Source organism: Bolinopsis microptera, chromosome 8, assembly GCF_026151205.1.
Source record: "Bolinopsis microptera isolate Bmic1 chromosome 8, MBARI_Bmic_1.0, whole genome shotgun sequence".
NCBI classification, from domain to species: Eukaryota; Metazoa; Ctenophora; class Tentaculata; order Lobata; family Bolinopsidae; genus Bolinopsis; species Bolinopsis microptera.
Window position 1 is genome coordinate 5253671 of NC_087079.1, and position 21821 is coordinate 5275491.

Genomic DNA, 21821 nt, shown 5'->3' on the forward strand with positions numbered 1-21821 from the left:
ATTATACTTTTATCTAAATTTCATTCAACTTATTTCAAGTTAAACCCAACTTTTCAGCACTTTCTGGGCATCTCCCACCGCGGGTCTCCCCTCCTGGGAATGGGTGAAGTGTGTGTCAGGATAGACAAGAAACTTACCAACAAACTCCAACTAGCTTCCATTAACTGTAATCAGGTAAAACTACCACAGGGATATTTTAAACAATTATATCGATATATGATAATTATTAATATATTATTATATATATATATTTATAAATAAACTACATGTAAATAATAAATATACATGTAGTATATTTATAAATATATAGCTTAGTAATGTTATTGGGATAATATTATAATAGCTATAATAGAATAATTTCCGACATGTTCTGATTCTAACCCACTTTAAATATATTCCTGGAGGGGGATTTGTTTGAAAACATATAATATAAGATATACGAAAAGTTTGTTTTAGCAGGAGCTTTCAAAATACACGTGTAAATCGTCTTATATATTCCATTTGTCAGAGGAAGGGTTTTTTAATTTTCTACGAAAGTGGAAGGTAGGCCCCCGCCTAACTGCCGGACTTAAGTTCATCTTATCAAGGGGTAAAACATTGTCATACAGCGCCGGGCCCATCATATTGATTAATGGGTCGTTGAAGGGGGTGCATGCGAAAGGGGTGAATGCTGCATGTGGAGCCGTACTTGATATGAGTCATGTCTTCACTCATCAATATCAGATTCGAATTGGTGATAAGAGCCACTAAATAGGGCCCTAAATAACGGTTGATTTCTTGAGAAGCCCCGGAGATAATTGTAAAATAATGATGTGGAGATAAAGCTTGTAATTTAAATTGTATTATACTAACATAGTCAGATCGAGGCCAGGTTTTAAGATTTGATTACTGCCGAGATAACCGGAAGCGGACTAGTTAACGACCGGATCGGAGTTGTTGATATGGAGTACAATGTTATCACGACATGTGGTGAACAATGCGCGCTCATTATTGCACGTGTGTCCTGAGGACGTGATATTATAAAACAACTGTTATTATTAAATTGTCTTGATGAACAGCGCTTCGTAAAAACCTCGTACATAATGAACAGTGAACGTTATATATCAACAGTAAACAGTTAGGTAGGTTATGGGAAGTTAAGTAGGTCATGGGCCCCAATTCGCGTCGCACATACTGGGGTATTATTTGTGAAGCAGAAGGAAAGTCGGATGAAAATACAGAGATTTGGGATGAAACTAGACAAAGTTGGGGTCTAATTATCGCAAAATTAGGCCCCCGACTGAGAGCCGGTCAACAACCGCCCAGTCTAACTGATAACCAATTTTATTTTTTCTTGGTTCTCTATGGCGGTAAATTTTTTGATCATAATTTCTTGCTTAATTGTTGAATAATTTTTTAGATCGGCTCCTTTACACTTGATTAAAACGTTCAATTTTATGGTGGCCCAGTTCAACTACCTTTTACGTCATATTCATGAATTTAAATATTTCTTTTTCCTTTTAGACGGATCACGTGTTCACCGTATGGTACTGCCTTGGAGCCACCTTGAATTTTATAAATCTGATCCTAACGTGGCCATATGATGGCTTGTTTTAATGGAAGAGGAGTTTGTCAGGTAGAAAAAACCTTAACCTTTTTGCTTCTCCAAGAACAATTCCAACTACACATGTTTTTGGTCATATATTTTGTGACCAAACTAATATGAATCCTATCTGCACAAAATTATATGTTGTCTGCACACTAAACTTCTTTCAACTTTTCAAGGCATGGTTTGTTATTTACTCATTGGATGCTTTTACTTTATGAAGATTTTACGTACACTAAATGAAAAATCGCTGATAAACTGTAAAAACTTATTAAAATTAAAATACAGTATAAAACAATTATAATGTACCGTCGTTTCGGTGAACTGAAATTAAAAACATGTAAGTTCAACACAGCAATAGATTGGAAAGAGTTTATTAACTAACTTTTCTAATCTGAGGGTTTAAAATAAATTATTAAAGTTAAGTTAATAACACTCGTTCATCAACTTTAGGAGAGACCTCAAGATTAAAAGCATGCTGCATCTAAAGATCGAAACTGCAATTATATCTGAACAACGTGATTTAAACGGACAACCGCTAGTTTTATTAAGTACAATTCAAGTCATCACATCGATATCAAATGCTGTAGAACTAAAACTTAAACTGTTCTTTCACTTGATATATAATATCATGTAAAACATGCATAAAGCTGAACTAGAGATCTGAACCTGGGGAGGTGAACCATGATTTGTTCTGACAAGTGACAGTGATCGACAAGCCAGCTTGTGACCAATCAAAAGCCATGATCACCATCACGTGACAAAGCAAATACAGTTCACCTGCCCACCCAGAATCCAGATCTTGTGGGTATCTACAATAACGTAAAAATACTTTTACTGCTGTTACTGCAGTTCTCGTAGCGTTAAAATACTTTAACTATTGATGACGGTAACCATGGTTACACATCATCTACTGTTCGAGAGTTTATCTGGGAGGTTATGCGGAGGATCCGGAGCCAGCCATATCCAACACAGCCGTGGAGACCATGGTAACACCATTCACGATGAGAAGGAGGGTGAGGCCGACTTTGTAGCCGCTCTTATTAAGGTATCGGGTGAAGTAAAGACCAATAGGGGAGGCCATTATAGCCACCACTGCACACACAAGGTACAGCCAGATGTCCTCCATGACAAACCAAGTGGTACTACCGTACTCCTCTGGGGGTGGGTTAGCCAGATAAGTGATAATTCTGACGCATGTGTTTACTGCAGCGATGACCGCTCCGTTTGCTTTTACCTCTACTGGAGGAAACTCGTATACGAAGAAGAATATTATAAGGGGTGGACTTCTCACACCAATGAGTCCGGCGAGGAACCCGCTGAATAGACCAGCTACACACATCCAGATTATCTTCGGCCTGATTGGCCAGAAGGTCTGACTTATATCCTTAATTACCATCTTCATCTTGGTCTTGTTGTCTGTGGACTCCTTCTTTCCTGCCATCTTGCCGTTTTCCAGTAATCCGTCGTGTTCAGCATGGTTTCCGTTGGTGAGGGGCATGACAACGAGGTCAGTGTTGTGTTTTTCAAGGACGAGCCTCTGCTTCTCACTCCTGTCCCACTCCTTCGGGTTATCTTCTCTCATAATGTCGTTTCGTCTTCTGGAGTCCTTCATCGTGAGTTGTCCTGAATTCCTCTATCTGATTCTTGCTGACTTTAGGTTTACTCTTGCTCACTGTTTTGTAGCCCAGGTCTTTCATCTCGGAGAAGCATGCAGATTCGATCAGTTTAACGTCCTCGTCAGTTAGTTTACCGGTAGCCTTCCATCCTTCTGTCTGCTTGGTCTTTGTCTTTTTCTCGGGGGCCCCTCCAGACAGGAACTCATCCAGTTGATCCATCTGTTTACCCTTGTCTCCGACCACAGACTCGTAGTTAACCCTGTAGACACTGCCCTCTGGAAGTTCAGCTGCGGTTCTCTGCAGTTTAGCCCAGTTCTCTGCTTCAACGTAGACGTGGGAGTTGGCGTTGCTGGTGCTCTGGATCACGTCTCTGGGGTCTCGGTAAAGGTACACGAACTTGATTCTGCTTCCGAACTGTTTCTTTAGTTCCTCGTGGTATTCACCGGTTGTTTCCGATTTGCAAAGCCAGGTGTTGCAGTTGTGAGCCTCTGTGTAGGTGTCCATTACAGCCTCAAACACAGCCGCTAGGGTGCGCTTCTCTCCGCACATCTTCAGGATGGAGTTGGACTCGAAGGAGAGTGGGTTTTTGCTCGAATCCAACCATGGAAGCGGGTTACTTTCGATGAACTCACACACTGAGTTTATCAGGGTTCTGAAGTTCTCCTCAGCAGTAAGGTCTCCGAAACTCTCCAGGATGGGAGCGAAGTGTTGGAAGATACCTGCTGCAGGTGGAGAAGCTATCTGTGGGTTCCTGTCGCTGATCAGCCCATGAAGCCAGTCACTGTCCTCCTTCTGGGATCCTACCACGAAGAACACGTCACTCTTTGCAGTTCCGTTAGTCCCTTCTTCCAGACCAACCTCTACCATCTCATATTTGCTTTGTTGTTTAGCAGCCCTCCAACCCCTCCATAAGTTAAATGCCTGCCATGCAGCTACCGCTATCGTTACAACTCCTACGATTATCTTTAGGACTTCCGAAGGGGTGTAAGCTTGTAGGATTTGTCCGAGAGGAGCTCCAACCAGTTGCATTGGCACCATGGTCAGGATTAGATCCCATCTAAAGTTCTTCCGGAGGTTCACGTTCCAGAGGACTATTGGTTGGATGACGGTCATGCCTATGGTCTGGATGAATACCGCATACTTTAGTCCAGGTAGTGCGCAACACTCTGTTAGTCCTGCTAGTGCACCGATCTGGTATACGAACAGGTAGCAGATGGCCATGCCGAAGCCCATGGCACTGAAGGCCACATTTCCGAAGAAAGTTGCCGCGGCAAAGTGTGCGATCACAGGAATGTTAAGCATCTTCCTAAGATAATGTTGGGTTAGTAAAATGTATGTCGATCATCGGGAAGATGTCTAAATGTAACATTTGGAAAATATTAAGATATATTTCGGTTTTAACAGTTTTACTATTTAGTAAAATGTCAAGCAATGGAGAACAGAACTAGACTAATAGAATGATAAATTATAGAAAATTCTACTGCAACTAAAATCAGGTCATAAACAAATATCGGGTCAGGTAGAAATGTTGTGCTGAGTTTCAGAATTACAATGGAACTTTGTTGGCCGGGTCACTTTATGCTTTAAATCCAAACTAATCGAAATTTAGGAATTTTTCATCAAATTAGATGACCTAGGAATTAGATTTTCGGTATGTAAATGCAAGTAAGCTGGTCCGGCTAGTATAAATTTCAGATTGTGAGGGTCCAAAAATCAGCGTTTCACCTCTGCAGAAAATGCGAGTAGAATGAATGAACTGGAGAATTAACGAATTATGCATCAATTACGTACCTGATTAATAAATTGTCTTGATGAGTATGTATTGGATTTCCGAGAATTGGATTTGGAAATGTGAACCCTAATTCGATCAGTACCAGTAAAGTGCAACAAGGAGTTAAAACCGCAAAAAATAAACAATGCCGAAACAAAAGCTCTCGCAAACATCACTCTAAAGTCACGATTACGTAATCACTACGATAAAACAATAGCAACACACATTAACTACCTAACAGAAGCAGATAATTACTTAATAGCTAAACGTAATGCTCCTTACCGCCAAGTTAAGACCATTATGACGGCTAATTAGTAATTAAAGGGACTTTAATATAACACGTCATGCGGGGGGTGGGAATTACAAGTTCACGCACGTGGGGAGTTAGTTCACGTGTGGGCTTGCAGTCGGTTGCAGTACACGTTTTGCCCACACCCCCAATGAGTTATACTAGCTGCTGGAGAGAGAGAGAGAATACAATGTACATCATGATGGATGATGGTGCACGGGGTTTCATGCGGGTCAGCATTAGCTCCGGCACTTTCTAGGTAGTGACACGCTGCACTGTCAAGTAGATTTATCTAGATTGTATCTACCTTACTGCCTTGTTCTGACTTGGGCGGGAGGGGGAGTTGGGGGCAACAGGAACTCAGTCCCTTTCGGTCTGCTTCAGTTTCGCTCTTAACTATCTAATATCTTGAGTGTTGGTTTGGTTTGAATTGTCGAACAAACTTAGGTTCAGGACCTTCCCCCGTGGACGTATATAGGCAAGGTGCTAGAATATGGGACACTATCGGCTACCGTTCTAACTTTAAATAAGCCATATAGTGAACACTGCCTCACCCTCTTGGTATTATTGGAGAAGTCAGGGGGTCAGTTCCTAGCATCGTGGTATACTTTCCTAATTCTTTTGTATATATACATCAAGAGGAGGCTATAAATGGTCACTGGTAAATTTGTGGTGGACTGGGGATATTATAAGCAATTCATCTCATTACTTTGCAGAGTTTTGCAGGTCTTTAGTCTAGATTTTCACTGGCGAATGATTCGAATTGAGGCCGAGAAAATGATTTAAGTTTTAAGTTTCAAGGAACTAAGGTCAAGGAGGCTTCGTTGTATGAGTGTTTTTATAGCTTATATTGTTATTAGAATGGGATTTAAGCAAACATTTAGTAAGCAAGTGACCGGATTTGAAATAAAACTTTGTGATAAAAATGGGATAAAAAACCTCGCAGGAAAAAATTGGAGCACTGAATAATGAACCAAAATAAATGATCGAAGCACAAAGATGTTTTCTTTATATAACTGATACAAGTTATATCACGACCGACCGATCAGGATGTGTTGGGGGTGCCAAGCCGGATATTTCTGGAAGCATTCCCACAAATCTGAATAACAAAATCACGCAGAAAATCCATTTTATAAAAATTTCTGCGACCAAGATCTGCATAATCTCATCCGCTTCACAGAAATTAAGTTCCCGGTAAGAGGAAATTTAAACATGATCCCCGGCATCGCGATTTCAATTTGGAATTCACTCAAGATTCGTTCTGAAAATTCGATCGATAATTTCGTCATCAAAATAAACTTAAACTAAACTTATTTTAAGTTTAACAGGTTGTATTTTCGATGCGTGTTATACACGTCATAAACCTGGCTCCTATCAATATCGTGATCAATAAACCTAGTGATTTTAAAATTAGTTTAAATTCGCTGATCAGCTCGCTACCTAAAATTTCTGAAATGCTGGTGAAATGCTGGAATTGTAAGAACATCCTGATCGTGATTTAATTTATTTTCTTTACATTTCCTTATTTATGTGAACGGAGTCCTCGTGCTCTCCTTCCTACCGTATGCAGCCGCAAATTAAAGCCCTCTTCCTTTCGCCTTTGACCATTCTTGCTAATGCAAATACGGTCTAGGAAGAATTGAAGCCTTTAATTGAACTGAAAGAGCACTATCTGGCAGAAATAAACGAGGAAAAATGGAAAACCTTTAAATTAAAAAAGCTGCCCGTTAAAAACAAAGAAAAAGACAATACGATAAGATAACAGAAACCTGTACGTGCTATTCTAAAGAAGCGAGGTGTTAGTGTTACCTCGTACATTTGGCCTCAGCAATAGTCCGGAAATGCGGACAATACTCTCATATTATTCTTAAAACATTGTGTCTGAACAATGCGGAGCCCTACGGCACACTCGGATGAGTTACTGAACATAAACTAAGGCACTTGAAAAATTGAAAACAAGTTTCCTGTTAGAGGGTAGTGAGACGTATCACCATTGTTTGGATTGATGCCAAAAGTCGCCCAAATTATTCTGGACTACTTCTGTCCTTCCTGGTCGTGCGATGTGTGCATTGGCAAACTCCCAGCCATCTCTTTGTGATTTGGCACAGCTTCCTGGACAAGGAGGAGCTAAAAATGGCAACAATACGTTGGGTAGAGATTAGAGTTTGGGTTTAAAGTACTTATACTCTATAGTTATTTGAACCTTTGCATGGTATGGCCGACCAAGACAAAGCTATTTTCACCTGAAGGAATTTGGGACAAACTCTAAAGAGGAACTGTGAACCCTGATGTGGGACAGGGATATATGGAAGAGGTTATCTAGCGTAGATCGGTCTTAGTTTCGACCTAGTGGTAGCAGTAGTACTCGATGTACTCCAACTACCTCTTAAGTGATTTAGCACGGTTGTCCGGCAAGAAGCTTCCCGGGCAAGAATGTATGGAGCTACGAAAAGGCTAATGTGGAACCACGAAAAGGCAAAAACGTAGAGTTTAGATTTTAGATTTTTTAGTGCTCCCACGATCTTCCTTATGACGTACGGATATAAGATAAATTATTTTCCCCGACGTCAGCAGGGAAAATACGTCAGGAGAAGCCCTTTGGCATGCCCTGTACGACACAAAGTGTGATTCAGACAGAAATTAAAACTATCATAAGCTAAACTATTTGCGTGGAATGGATATTGTGTTCCTAAATTACTTTGTGGTTAAAACTTAACCCCCTTGCACGCAAAGTGTGGAGCTACTTGGAGGAAAAGGTTAAAATACGTGAGGTTAATGAGTGATCACTGATCGCCTTGTTGTAGTTACCAGCAAACGACAAATTATTTTCTCCGATGTCAGAAAAATTTCCCAGAGGGTGCTGAAAATTCAATTTCCCGGATGACCTAGAAGAAAATAAACCGCGAAGTATTGAAGAATGCTGCCTTGTCCGCTTTATAAACAGACATTCCGACTCCTATCTTATACTAAAGTTGCCCTGAACAAGGCATCGGGGGTCCCCTTCACTATTTGAAACTTTTACAGTTACACCCCGATATCTCCCCTACCAAAAGTATGAATTTCATTGCCTAATAAACGTTTGGGAGCTGGTACATCAAGGAAGTTGGAGTTTGGATTATATCTAAAATTAGTCAGCACTGGATGCCCTATTCATCAAGAACGTTTCCGAGGAACTTCAGGACCTTCAGGACACCTGAAGTTCAGGTGTCAGTGTTACTAACTATCTAACAGGATGAAGTTTGAAGAGGAAAGTGGGACCTGCGCCGGCCTCGGTCAGGGGATCAGACCAAGTGACGCTTCTGCTTTTGTACTCAAACCACTGACAAAAGTGTTCTCATGGTTCAAGGGACACTTGGGTGGCCGACATCAAAGGAATACCTTTTGCAATTTCTGGCAAAACGAGATTGAGTATAAATTCTAGTAAATGCACCAATAGGACAGTAATTATAATTACATTGAGCTGAACTATAAGAACTAAAGTAGGACGAATATAAACTCGACTATTTCATCCCAGTTCCCCAGAAACGAAACTTGGAATACAGCCTTCATTACGGTGGTTAAACTGAATTTTCCATCAACATAACCTAATTTAAAAACTAGATTAACAAGATTAATCATCGCGATCGTCATTCACGCCGGTTCACAGCCAATGCGAGGAAAGAATATTATTTCCAATGTTGGGAAAGTGCTGGGCGTACAATGGGGCCACCGACTGGCAGTCGGAGAAGAAGATGGCGTACGATTAGAGTTAGACCCGGGGGGGTCAGACGAATGAGTGAAAATGACGCCACTGTTGTGAGCAACAGGGAGTATTAGAAAATTAGAGGAGCGGTTTAGTCGTGTGATAATCAGATGTGGGTTAAGAAGGCAATTAAGGGAGACAGCTAGAATTGATCCAATTATTATCGACTAGCACTTTGTGGGTGTACTGAGCTAGCACTTTGTGGCGGTACTGAGCTAGCACTTGTTATTTAAAGAAAAGATACGTGACGTGGTACTCCCGCTCGTACGTGGGTTTATAAATTGTGCAAAGATGGAAATAATGAACAAATAACGGTTGATATTCCTACAATTTAAATGGGTGAGAGGCCCCTATTAGTTTATTGAACAGTATCTGAAGATAGATAAGATTATCTTCTTCCTGCGTACGGTCATATATGAACATAGTCATCAAAACGTAATTCAATTTAATCGTCGATAAACTGTTGTGCTGAACTCATTTTTAAGAGCGTGTGGCGGTGAGTCACTCACATGGTGATGTGAGCCTTATCGGCAACTTTTCGGCAACTTATCGGCACCAAATTTCTATATTTTCAAACGTTTGTACCTCATTGGACACTTTTAACTATGCATGATTACGATGATATCTTAGTATAAATATGAACAGTCGTCCCAGTTTTTTACAATGTTATATTTAAAACTTTATTGTATATCTGGACTTTTAATCATAATTCAAATGAAATCTGTTTGCTAAAGCATGTTAGGTTGCCTGCACCTTACATGCGACAAGCTTGCAGTTCATGAGTTATGCTAATATTTTAACGAATTTCATGAGTTATGCTAATATTTTATCGCGATTGTAGCTTATCCATTCCAATTCGATCAAAAGGTGCACGGTATAGAAGTATATAACCTGGTATAATGAAGTTCACCTAATCCCCGGTAGCCTCTCGATTCTCGAATAACCTGACAAGCGAATTTTATGTACTCCATTATTGGGCCCTATATGCATGGCCATGTACTGTGACGTTTTGTCATGGAATACAGCTCGACGTGTACTAAAGTGCGATATGAGCTATGTCAAATCACATTTCTTGCACGAATTGGCCAATAATACGGGTGGATCGACTTAAAGTTTGGGGGAAAAGAATAGGCCTGGTATATTAGAGTACCCGGTATAGAGAGACACGGTATATAAAGTTACCCAAAATGCAAAGGTTCGAAGTTGTAATTTGATAATTTTGAGTTAAATTAAATACTTAATCGAATCGATTTATACGAAGAAGGACTGACTTTATCAACACAAATTTTTGGTTTCACGCTTTTTTGGCTTTTCTATTGTTCCGATCCAGTAAACGTATTAAAATAGACTTTATTCCGAAGAAAAATGTCCTGTTTCCTGGTACAAATCAGTGCACTATTAAATCAATCGCTATGTTTTAAGATGGAAAATTATGCCCTTTCTCGAATGTTAAAATGAAGCTATCGTTCTATTCGAGGCGAGTCTGACGGCAAAACGGAGCTCTGAAGTTGAATAGATGATAAAATATTTGTAAGTTTAACATAATAGTTAATCGTTAAATCATCATGACCGCACGCGCAGATCAAAGGGCGGGAAAAACAAAAAACATGAGGACTATCGTGATAAACACAATAACCTATTCAAGTCTTAAAATTAAGTTTATTAAAGTTTCGGTTTTGCGCATAAACTGTTATTCTAAGCTACGGGTATATGCCTCACAGAATGGCCAAAAAAAAGGAAGGTCTCTCAAAATCACAAAACACACTTTATTCCAGTTTTTATCTCATAAGAAGCTAAGTTGACACTCATATTTTTCTTCCCGGGGGTTGATTTAATCTCATAACCATTTTTTCTTTGAGAAAAATTGGCCGGAAACTCTTCCTCCAAAAAAACATGCCTCACAGAATGGCCAAATCTGAATTTCTATAATTTTTTGATGGAGATATTTTTTAAATTTCTATCACCACACGTTGTTAGAAAACCTATTAAGGAATGGGGTAATAACCTAAAACTCACGAAAAAACTGAGCTGTGAAAAATTATTTCACAAAAAAGAAAAATGCCTCACAAAATGGCCAAAAAGAAATGAAAACGAGAAAATTTTATTTTTCTAAAACCTTTGGCTCTTGTTTCAGGCATGCTGCTGGTATTAATATGCCTTGTTAACACCCCCATATAGGTGAAATTTCTTAGAACTGAATAAAAAGGGCATAATTTCCTACACCAAAAATGGCCATTTTGTGTGGCGTTGTTCATATTCCCTGATTTCATGATTTATAACCTTCATTCGGCTGTAAAAACACTCCATCTGGGGTGTTATTGTATGATAAATAGCTTGTGAATACTTTAGACTTATTGTTTCATTGAATAAAAGGAGTTTTAAATTTTGGCCATTTTGTGAGGCATATTTTGGCCATTTTGTGAGGCGTTTAGCCATTTTAGCATTTTTTTTCTTCCTATATTGAACAATGTTCGTTTTGTTTGATGAATACTATTCTTTAAACATCTTCTGTCATACTGGTGCCAGAAGTTCTCACCAAAATGCAAACTTAGTTCAAAAATTTGAAAACAAATTTTGTGAGGCATATTTTGGCCATTTTGTGAGGCGTGTAGCCATTTTAGCATTTTTTTCTTCCTATATTGAACAATGTTCGTTTTGTTTGATGAATACTATTCTTTAAACATCTTCTGTCATACTGGTGCCAGAAGTTCTCACCAAAATGTAAACTTAGTTCAAAAATTTGAAAACAAATTTTCAGTGCTCAAAATTTCTACATAAACAGTCATATTTATGCCAGAAAATGTGGTCCTAGTTAATGATTTCACCACAGGAAGTGTTGCCAGAAGACTTTTGTTTCATATGGTATCCACAAAAGCTACCAGTCTTATATAAAAAATTAGTTACAAAAACATTTACAAATTTGGCCATTCTGTGAGGCTAGCCATTCTGTGAGGCATTTACCCGTAAAGTAATAATCTTTGTTAAATCAAAGCTAATGTAAATAAACAACTGGAGTCACAAACCAGGAGTTAATATTCAAAAGAGGGTTTACTCCCGTGTATCATTAAAGGAAGGGAAAAGAAAACAGGGCTCGACATAGCAGCTAACGTTTTTTGGTCACCACTCCACAAGGCAGAAGAGAAAAACAAATGTACGCTAATTAAGAGTTTAGAGGTAAGCTCTGGGTGACCCGTATGTAAAGTAAGCCCAGGATTAACCATGTGAGATTTATAGTGTGTACATGGACACTGGAAAGTATTGTAATCCACAATATGTCAAGATGAATGCATAAATTAATCAAGTTTTTGTAAGATCTCGAAGTTTAGTTAATTGTAGGCCCCAGTATAACACGGCCAATTAACCGTGGCTAATGGCCACAAAATGACCAGAAAAACAGAAGAAGACGTGAACTCCAGTGATCATAAAGCCCGGTTTCAGCGTTATAACCACATAGTAAACAAACCGAGCTTCAATCCAGGAGCAGGAGCCTTTAACCGATAAGAGGCCGTCAAAACAAACTTTAGATAGTGATTACTGTGAGAGGGCTCGCCTTAAATAGTGAAAACAATCGTGACGTTATCGGGCTAGCCTGCATTTCCTGTTGTATTCATTTCATAGGGTTTCAACTTCCCTGATGACGCTCAGTTTTGCTTTTAATTATATTTAACTTCAACCTTTCCCACCTTTAATTCTATTTATCTCTCAAGATTCGATTTCCGGCTGCAGGAATTTGCCCTACAGACTTCCTGTAATTTCAACGATTTTTCACCTTTCTACCATAAAATTCGCTTAATAATATTCGATACGGATCTACCTTTCTTGGTAATTAACCAAGCGGACAGTATCGGTGATGAGATTTGCACTAAAACTGCCGTCTATTTTGTAACGATAGTCCTCCTTCCTTCCAGTATGTGTTTACATAATGTGATCAGCTGATTTCAGCTCCATTTCTGGTATTAAAGCTTTCCGCATTTGCAGGGTCAACCTGCAAGTTTTAATTACAAATACAACGTTTTGGACCTTGGTTCATACCAAGGAAATGCTTCGTGTTAACCGAAGATAAATCAGAAAAAGCTAAAAGAAAGCCAGTTACAACTTTATGCAGTTTAAGTGAAGCTAGCGACTACTTTGAATGCCTATCACTATTCACTATCAGAGACATATAATTTGAAACTTTCATCAAATAGTACAGAATTACACCTGGCAATGAAACTAGATAAAAACAATAGCGACAAAGAATTTGTATGCTTGGGAAATTCTCAGACTGGTTAGGGCAGGCACAAGCAAACAGAAAGGAGCCCTCCATAAAGAAGACTTCCATAGCTTGAAAAGAAGATGCCTTTACATCTTCATCATGACATAATCTTAGTAAAAATAGAATAATTTTGTAACCAGAAATTCCTGGAACAATTGCATTAGAATTTCTCGATGCTGTTTTTTACGGAAATCATGAGGTAATAATCATCGATGTTACAGTTTAGGACAATGACAAACAATGATGCAATCTAAACTTGTTTATCGAGTTTTCCTCACTGAAGCAGATGTAACAGATATGATTACTAGGAAGTGTTTCCTTGTGACGTAGTTTCTTGTGGTATGGATGCTGAGGGTGGGAGGGAAGGAGTTACCCAAAAATGACGTAGATTAGAAAGAGGCTGTGGGTAGTGAGACTGAGGTGATCTGATTTGTCGTGTTAGATTCGATAGATGGAGAATGATGAGCTCATAAACTATTAGAAGAGAAATGCGGAAGTCTGCATCTGAAGCTCACAAAATAGGATTTCATGATTACAAACAAGAACAACAGGGTGAAATCGTCTTATCTGATTAAGCAGTTTTTTTATTGGCTTTGGTTCGTCATCATCCCATGGTAGCCTGATCTGGCAAAGCGATTTAAGATGGGTTGAGAAAAGGAAGTATGCAGACTGCAGAGTGTTTCAGACCAGAAGGGTTCGAGGGGGGGGGGGCCAATGGCATAAATGGAGAAAATGGAGAATTACTCATGGGTTTTTCCATTTTCTCCATAGAAATAGTCTCCATTTTATGCCATTTTATGCCATTTTATGCCATTGAAAACCTGAAAAATTTAGAATTTCGAGAAAAATTATTTAAAAAAAAGATATTTTCGGCCAATAATGAACAGGGTATCATGAAACATGGAGAAAAGTGGTTTATAGAAAAACTTTGAAAAATTTTGAAAAATGTTGACTTAGAAAATGTTCGGTCCGAGTCATTTTCGATACGTACCTCCCGTATCGAAAGCTCCCGATTCCGAGCTCGTGTTGCAAAGGGGAGGCCTGCCTTCCGAGATCGCATTACCTCGAGTCCAAAATTGTGTATCGAGGGGAAGGTGTGGACTTCAAAAAACCGAAAAAATATTTTCGGCAAATAATGAACAGGGTAGCATGAAACGTGGAAAAAAAGCGGTTTTCAGAAAAAATTTGAAAAATTTTGACCGAAAAAATATTTTCGGCTTATAATGAACAGGGTAGCATGAAACGTGGAAAAAAGCGGTTTTCAGAAAAAATTTTGACTTAGAAAATTACCCCTCGGTACACAATTTTGGACTCGAGGCTTCCCCCTGGTAATGCAAATGCGATCTCGGAAGGCAGGCCTCCCCTTTGCAACACGAGCTCGGAATCGGGAGCTCTCGATACGAGAGGTACGTATCGAGAATGACTCGGGCCGAAAATTTTCTAAGTCAAAATTTTTCAAAGTTTTTCTAAAAACCACTTTTCTCCACGTTTCATGCTACCCTCTTCATTATTAGCCGAAAATATTTTTTTGGTTTTTCGGTTTATCGAAGTCTGCACCTACCCCTCGATACACAAATTTGGACTTGAGGCTTCCCACTGGTAATGCGATCTCGGAAGGCAGGCCTCCCCATTGCAGTGCGAGCTTGTTTCGACTTTCGAGGATGTAGGTCTCACTTCTCAGTGCCTATTACTCTCCCCTATTACTCACTCCTGCTGTAGCCTGTTGAAATAACTTTACACTAGTCTTGAGTAATTATGAGTTTGCCTGAAGTGTGCCTCTACTAACCTAGTATAACTATAAGCATCTAGTAGCCTACTATGAGCTTTCATAATCTTGTTACGCCCCTAGTAAGCGTAAATAAACATGTTAGGATGTCCAATTTAGGTGTTAAATAGTGTTAAAGATGAAATTTCGAAGACAAAATTCATGGCATAAAATGGAGAAAATGGAGAATTACTCATGGGTTTTTCCATTTTCTCCATAGAAAAAGTCTCCATTTTATGCCATTTTATGCCATTGGCCCCCCCCCCCCCCCCCCCCCCCCGGTTCGAGTTTAAATGAATATGTCTTATGTCTCATAATTATAATATGGATAATATGTCTTATAGATGCATATGAATATTTTTCTTCAGTCTATTTGCTCCAACAAAAGAGTATGATTAATAGGCCTGGAGACCGGAGAGTAACACCTTCTTCGGAATTGAAGATATCCTAGGCGACAGCTTGGCTGTTAAAATAATATTTCTTACACGAATTAGCCAATAATACGGGTAGATCGACTTAAAGTTTGGGGAAAAAGAATAGGCCTGGTATATCGAAGTACCTGGATTAGAGAGGCACGGTATATAGACTTATAGAGTTACCCAAAATGCAGAGGTTCGACTGTAATTTGATAATTTTGAGTTAAATTAAATATTTAATCGAATCGATTTATACGAAGAAGGACTGACTTTTATCAACACAAATTTTTGGTTTCATGCTTTTTTGGCTTTTCTATTGTTCCGGTCCAGTAAACGTATTAAAATAGACTTTATTCCGAAGAAAAATGTCCTGTTTCCTGGTACAAATCAGTGCAACAATTAAATCAATCGCTATGTTTTAAGATGGAAAATTATGCCCTTTCTCGAATGCTAAAATGAAGCTATCGTTCTATTCGAGGCGAGTCTGACGGCAAAACGGAGCTCTGAAGTTGAATCTGAGACTGGAGAGTAACATCTTCTTCGGAATTGAAGATGTCCCAGGCGACAGCTTGACTGTTAAAATCAGGAGCCACTTATAGCCAGCAATGAGGCAGGACAGGCGAAGCATCCCTTGATGATAGCCTTGCCTGCCCTGAGAATATCTCCAGAAAGCTAACATATTATTTCTCTAAGTCTATCGTATAGTAGGTATTTCTGTGCTCAAGATTCCGGATAATATATGGCAAAATGCTTAAATTTTCTAAAAAAGAACTTGTCGACCCACAAGTTTTGTTTACAACGTTTTAATAACCAAATTTTAATTAAAACACTTTAATTATAATAGCCTCATATTATGTTGACCAAATACTTCGTAACTTCGTGTCATCAGCGACTTTATGCCCGGTTGTAGTGAATTTGGCGACTACTTTGAATCCCTATCAGTGAAGACTTCCATAACTTGATGAGTCTTATCATAACATAATAATAATCGTCAGAAATTCATGATTAATAATAATCGTCAGAATTTCACGGAAGTATGGGATTGAAATTTTTCGATGATTTTTTTACCGAAATCTAATTACAACCCATGAGGTAATAATCATTAATGTTACGGTTTAGGACAGTGACACACAATGATGCAATCTGGCCTGACCTGTCTCATTGCTGATCTTAAGTATTCTGAAATGTCACAGTCAGTCTAGCCGTTACTTTTTAAAGGAATGTTTGTGGATGTACCAGGAAGTTATCTTCCTCTGAATGTAACAACAGCTACTACACTTTCGGCCTTCACCTCAATTTTTAAACACCTCCTATATTATGGCACTAACAGATTGATCAAATTAAACACGAAAAACAAGTTTAAATAAAAATTGCGTTATTTGTTTGTTATTATTTCAACCTTGGAATTTCCGAAAGATACTATAAACCTACCACAATTTGATTGCTCATTGGATTACAACTAATAATTGTTAGGGAGATTTGATGAGCCGTGTAGACTGGTACCGATGCGTTTTTTCCGGTTACTCTAGCCAAGTTAGACTAAAGTCTGACCTCAAAATTCTATTTCACAACACCACTGCCAAGTTCCAGCACGAATGTATTTTATTCTAACAAAGAAAGTAGACAAAAACCTCGACCAGGTCATGACAACAATGAAATGAAATGAAATGAAATAGAGCATTTATATCCCGCTTATATCAACACAAATTTTACCAGTCCTGATAAAATAACAAGAAACATTAAGAACATAAATAGGTTTTGGTTTTGGTTTAAAGAGCTTATACTTGCCACATATGTCCAGGTGCATTATAATAATGCAGGACTTCTAGGCAATGGGCTTCGTTGTGGGACACACTTAACTAGGGAAGTTGAGAGGCCTCAATCAAGTCTCATTAAAGAGATATCAACAGAGTGTGAACCACTGCCAAGAACATAATTAACATTGAAACAAGAAACATAATTAACATTAAAACAAGAAACATAGATAAAGTCTAATGACGATCGTAATCATTTACACCTAGCACCTGGTGTATTCGGCGTATCTTACTGTTATTTTATGATTTACGAAATTAAAGTTCAATTTATCATCTTGTTATTAATTTTTAAACTTAAAAACTTATATATTATGACACAGTGAAACTATGGGACTACGATGTACGGGGACTTGCCACCCCATGGCAACATTAAAATGTATTGGCTCTGTTACATCGTTTCCTGTTAATATAAAATTAAGTTATATATTAAGTTATTCATAAATCATGGACTGACGGTGTTTTATAGGTAGTAACAATCAAAATAGTGAAGCAGGTTCAGCAAAATTTGTAGCATTTGACAGTTTCATGTCCTTGATACTCAAGGAAGTTTGCAGTTGACGTGAATCTTGGAACTCGTTTAATGATGTCATGATGCCCCTTATAATAAACTCAAGATATCATTGTTAACACGATAAACAATGATACAATCTCATTATCTTCTCTACAATGCAACTGGGGCACTTAAAGACCTAGATAGTATCCAGAACATCCCCGGGGTGGCGGAATTGGTAGACGCATCCGATTTAAGATCGGACGCCGCAAGGTGTGCAAGTTCAAGTCTTGTCCCCGGTAATTCTTTTCGAACGAGTTTACTTTATCATTAATGCAGTAGGAAAAATATTGGTAATAAAATAGCGGACAGATGTAAAATTAAAACCTCATTATTCATGAACTGCATGAGGAGGGTTGAGAGAAGATATCCGAGACAGTCCTTAGATATTTGAGGAATTGCACGAGAAAAACGGTTAAAATATAACAATAACGGTAAACTGTTTATATAAGTGAGAATATGACGAGTGTTTAAAGAGGGGGCGAGTGACAATGGGCGAGTGACAAGGGTATAACACCCCTAGGGAGTAATATTTATTGTATTTTATTGAATAAAATTAAATAAAATTGAATAAAAATGGGGTTTATTTCATATTCTGATATCGTGATTTATAGTGAAACTTGTGTGTAGCATCATTATCAATAAATTATAGACAATGAAACGAAAAAACTTTCAGTCGACCCGCCTTTTTGTCACCATTTTATGTCTATGACCTAACGGGAAATTGGTATTGTAGGATATTCTAATTCTACCAATTCTACCGATCCAAAAATTTCATTAAGTCAGCGGCAAAACGTTGATGGCGCCCCCAACCCCTCCCTTTCTTAGTTTAATTAAATTCCCGGTTTTAACTGCAGTGATTAATCAGATAAACTTAACCACTTTCACCCATTTCAGCCGTTCACCTCCAACACTATTGGTGGAGCGGGATTACGGCAAGCAAACAGTAAAGATAGAAGAGGGAGTGGCAATATTCTGACCGAGTTCGGCAGCTTTATATCCAGCAAAACAACCGCTAACAAGGTGAGGTTGAGTTGGAAAATAACTGTTAATTATATCGACTTAAACTAAAATAATCCATGATAGAATCTAATAAAGTTTGTTGTCATGTAACCACTTCATATTTCGGGACGGTTATCCTGTGGTTTTGGATGCCAACTAGGTAACAAGATAACAACTTTAAAACGAGACTTATCAAAACGTTCCATCAGATAAATCCTCATTATATTTGTGTGATCAAATTCTCTCAATCATCTCCAGAAATTAAGAAATAAATATCATCTTATCAAGACTATGGCTGCAGCAGTTAACTCGAAATAAGCTCGATTATATTTCTCTGCAGAATAAACCTGCAAGGATGCAAACTATAACTATAAAATGGATAATCGATTTTTTTTAATAACTCGACATTATTTTGACTACCGGCGGGAAATCACATGCGGCCACTTTCTAACGACCAGATCAAACAGGAACCATTCAAAATAATCATATCATTGCACGGTTTCGGCATTCCGCTGTATTAAATTATATAAACTTGTTTAACTTAATAATCAGTTAACAAGTCCCACCTTAAACTGAAGGATTATATAAAACAAGAGGAGGTCTAGCGAAACAACACAAAATAGAAACTCTGCTCGTACGATGTCGCTATATTCCTTTGTGAAGGATAATCCCTTTTAAACCAACAACCATGTGGCTCGAGATCGTTTGATCAGCTAGTTCAAACACAAGCACAGTGCTAAATAAACTGTGATAAACTCACAAAAAACTTGCCTTCTTTTCAGATCGAGTTGTGTGCTTGTTAACTTGTTACCTGCACTTTACTTGCCGTATCGGAGAAAGAGCGGGCGGCGCTGTGATTTAACCATAACTTTTTAAACGTGACTATATATATATATCTTTATTCTGATTGGTTTGCAGCGCAGTCTCGTGTGCAAGCTTTTGTTTTTCTTCTTAGGTGCTAGGCTGGCTTCATATACTTGCCTAAGAAAAAATAACTCTACTTTTCTGGAGAATTTTATTGTTCGGCAGAAATAGGCCAGACTTCTGCAGAACAGAGTCTATTTAAAATAAAAATCGAAGCACACGAAAGTCGATAGATGGAATTTTATAAATTTCAGAGAAATGTAGTTTCGAAGAAGTGCAAGCAGTGGCAAGTTTAAAAGAAATATAAAATTGCTTCCAAGATCAGATGATGTGATAAACTAAAGACGTGTCAAGCAAGCTCTATTCATCTTATTCTCAAAGCGAAACATGTAGGAGGGTGGTAAACGTATTGTAGTGCGACACGTACTTTAGTGCCAAACCTGAAGTTCGACAAGACCTCCCTCTTTCGCACTAAAGTTCGTGTCGCACTACAGTCCAGGTATCGTACTGTATAGTGCGACACCAGATCCTGTCATATTTCCAAGTTCAGGTCAGATCCTATCCTTCTTATGGACAATTAAGTGATTCGTCGGGTAGGTTCAAGCCACGTATGTCGAAGCGATCCACTGAGTCAGTTGTAGGCAGCAGATGATCCTAATTCCTATCACACGCATCGTATGAAGACATATCTCTGATTGGGATAACAAGTTCATATGCTTGGGCCATATATAAGGTCACGATGATTCTACCGAAGCATCCAACAACATGTCCACCTTTATTCATGGACGTACTTCTGGTTCAAGAAACGTTATCCACGACGGATACCGCTACTGCCTGGATAAGACCTACTGCCTGGATAAGACCTACTGAAGATGCACTGATAAGACCTGCTCCGGACGCCTCAATCTGATGAACGACACTACTGTGACGAATACGAAGCCTCATTCCCACCCTCCTACTCCTGAACTCAGTCTAGACACGTTTCGCACTACAGTACGGGAGGAGGGTTCCTGAGTATTCCTTATTTTTTGGCCCTGATTTAAGGTTTTCACGACAGGAATCGTTTAGGGCCAGAAAAAGGGCTGTGAACAGGTTTAGTCTGGAAACTTAGGGCCATCCTCAAATTGAGCTATTTTCCACTTTCAGTTTCGGCTAAAATTGTTCGCATGTTCATAGCAATTTTAATGCAATTTCATGGAGTTAACGATTTTCCGTCTACTTGGTAGTTAGTCGCGGTCTTAAATTTAAATTAGTTGAACATTTGTCCTTGATTTCATTTATTGCTACAAGCGGTAAGTCCAGAACGTACCAGGTATCTCTTCTCTTCCGGGGTAATTTCCGTACAATGAAAGAATATACTGGAATATAGATGGTGATTAAACTAGAGTCCGCAGAAACAGTCTGACCTTTTTTCATGGTAACTAGAAAACGTACGTTGCTCTAATTCGGAGGAGATTGTGAATTAGAAACCAAAAGTAGTCCTGTAGTCTACCGGGCCGCAGTTCAGTTCGCAACTTTATTTTTATTCCTCACGTTTAAATTGGAGAAATGGTCTCGTGAATGTTTAACTTCAGATATCGCACGTGGGGATGTAATCTTCAAAGTAAAATATAGCTGTCTTGTCCCTCGTACAATTAAATAGTATCTATTAGTATTACCTTTTTAATTTGTCTTGTAGAGCATAGAATGGGTAGAGCATAGAATGGCAAATTACTCAAGAGTCAAGAAGTACCGTCTATTCAAGGGTCTTCAAGGCAATAATGATAATTATATGGCCCTTATAATGTGTCTATATGGAAAAATCAATCCTAACACCATCAACATCACAAACTGTAAATGTAACGCACCAACCCACCAAAGGTAAGTTTTACCTTTGGAAATGTACTGTGAAGACTGATTGGAAAATAATAGGAAAAAAGGAGATTTTTAGAAGGTAATTTGGTTTAGTGTAAAAAACCTTTGTTACTACACTTTTTACTACACCATACACAAAAAAAAGGCAAAAGTGTATTGTAAAAAAGTGTAACAGAAAAAGTGTAGCAGACCCCCCCTCCCCCTCCCCCTCCCCTCCCCTCCCCTCCCCCTCCCCTCCCCTCCCCTTCCCCTCCCCCCACCACTATTTCAGATCTACCGGGGCATGAGCATCCAC

The 21821-nt window shown here is 38.7% G+C and overlaps 1 protein-coding gene across 4 annotated transcripts in view; it reads left to right on the forward strand.

The window, feature by feature from the left end:
- LOC134820250 (neurobeachin-like protein 1) overlaps positions 1-21821 on the forward strand; it is a 162517-nt gene that overhangs the window by 55122 nt on the left and 85574 nt on the right. For all 4 annotated transcript variants that reach the window (XM_063830476.1, XM_063830477.1, XM_063830478.1 and 1 more), the window contains 2 exons: positions 58-174; positions 18704-18829. In XM_063830476.1, the coding sequence (XP_063686546.1) occupies positions 58-174; positions 18704-18829 (243 nt within the window). The remainder of the gene's footprint in view (positions 1-57; positions 175-18703; positions 18830-21821) is intronic.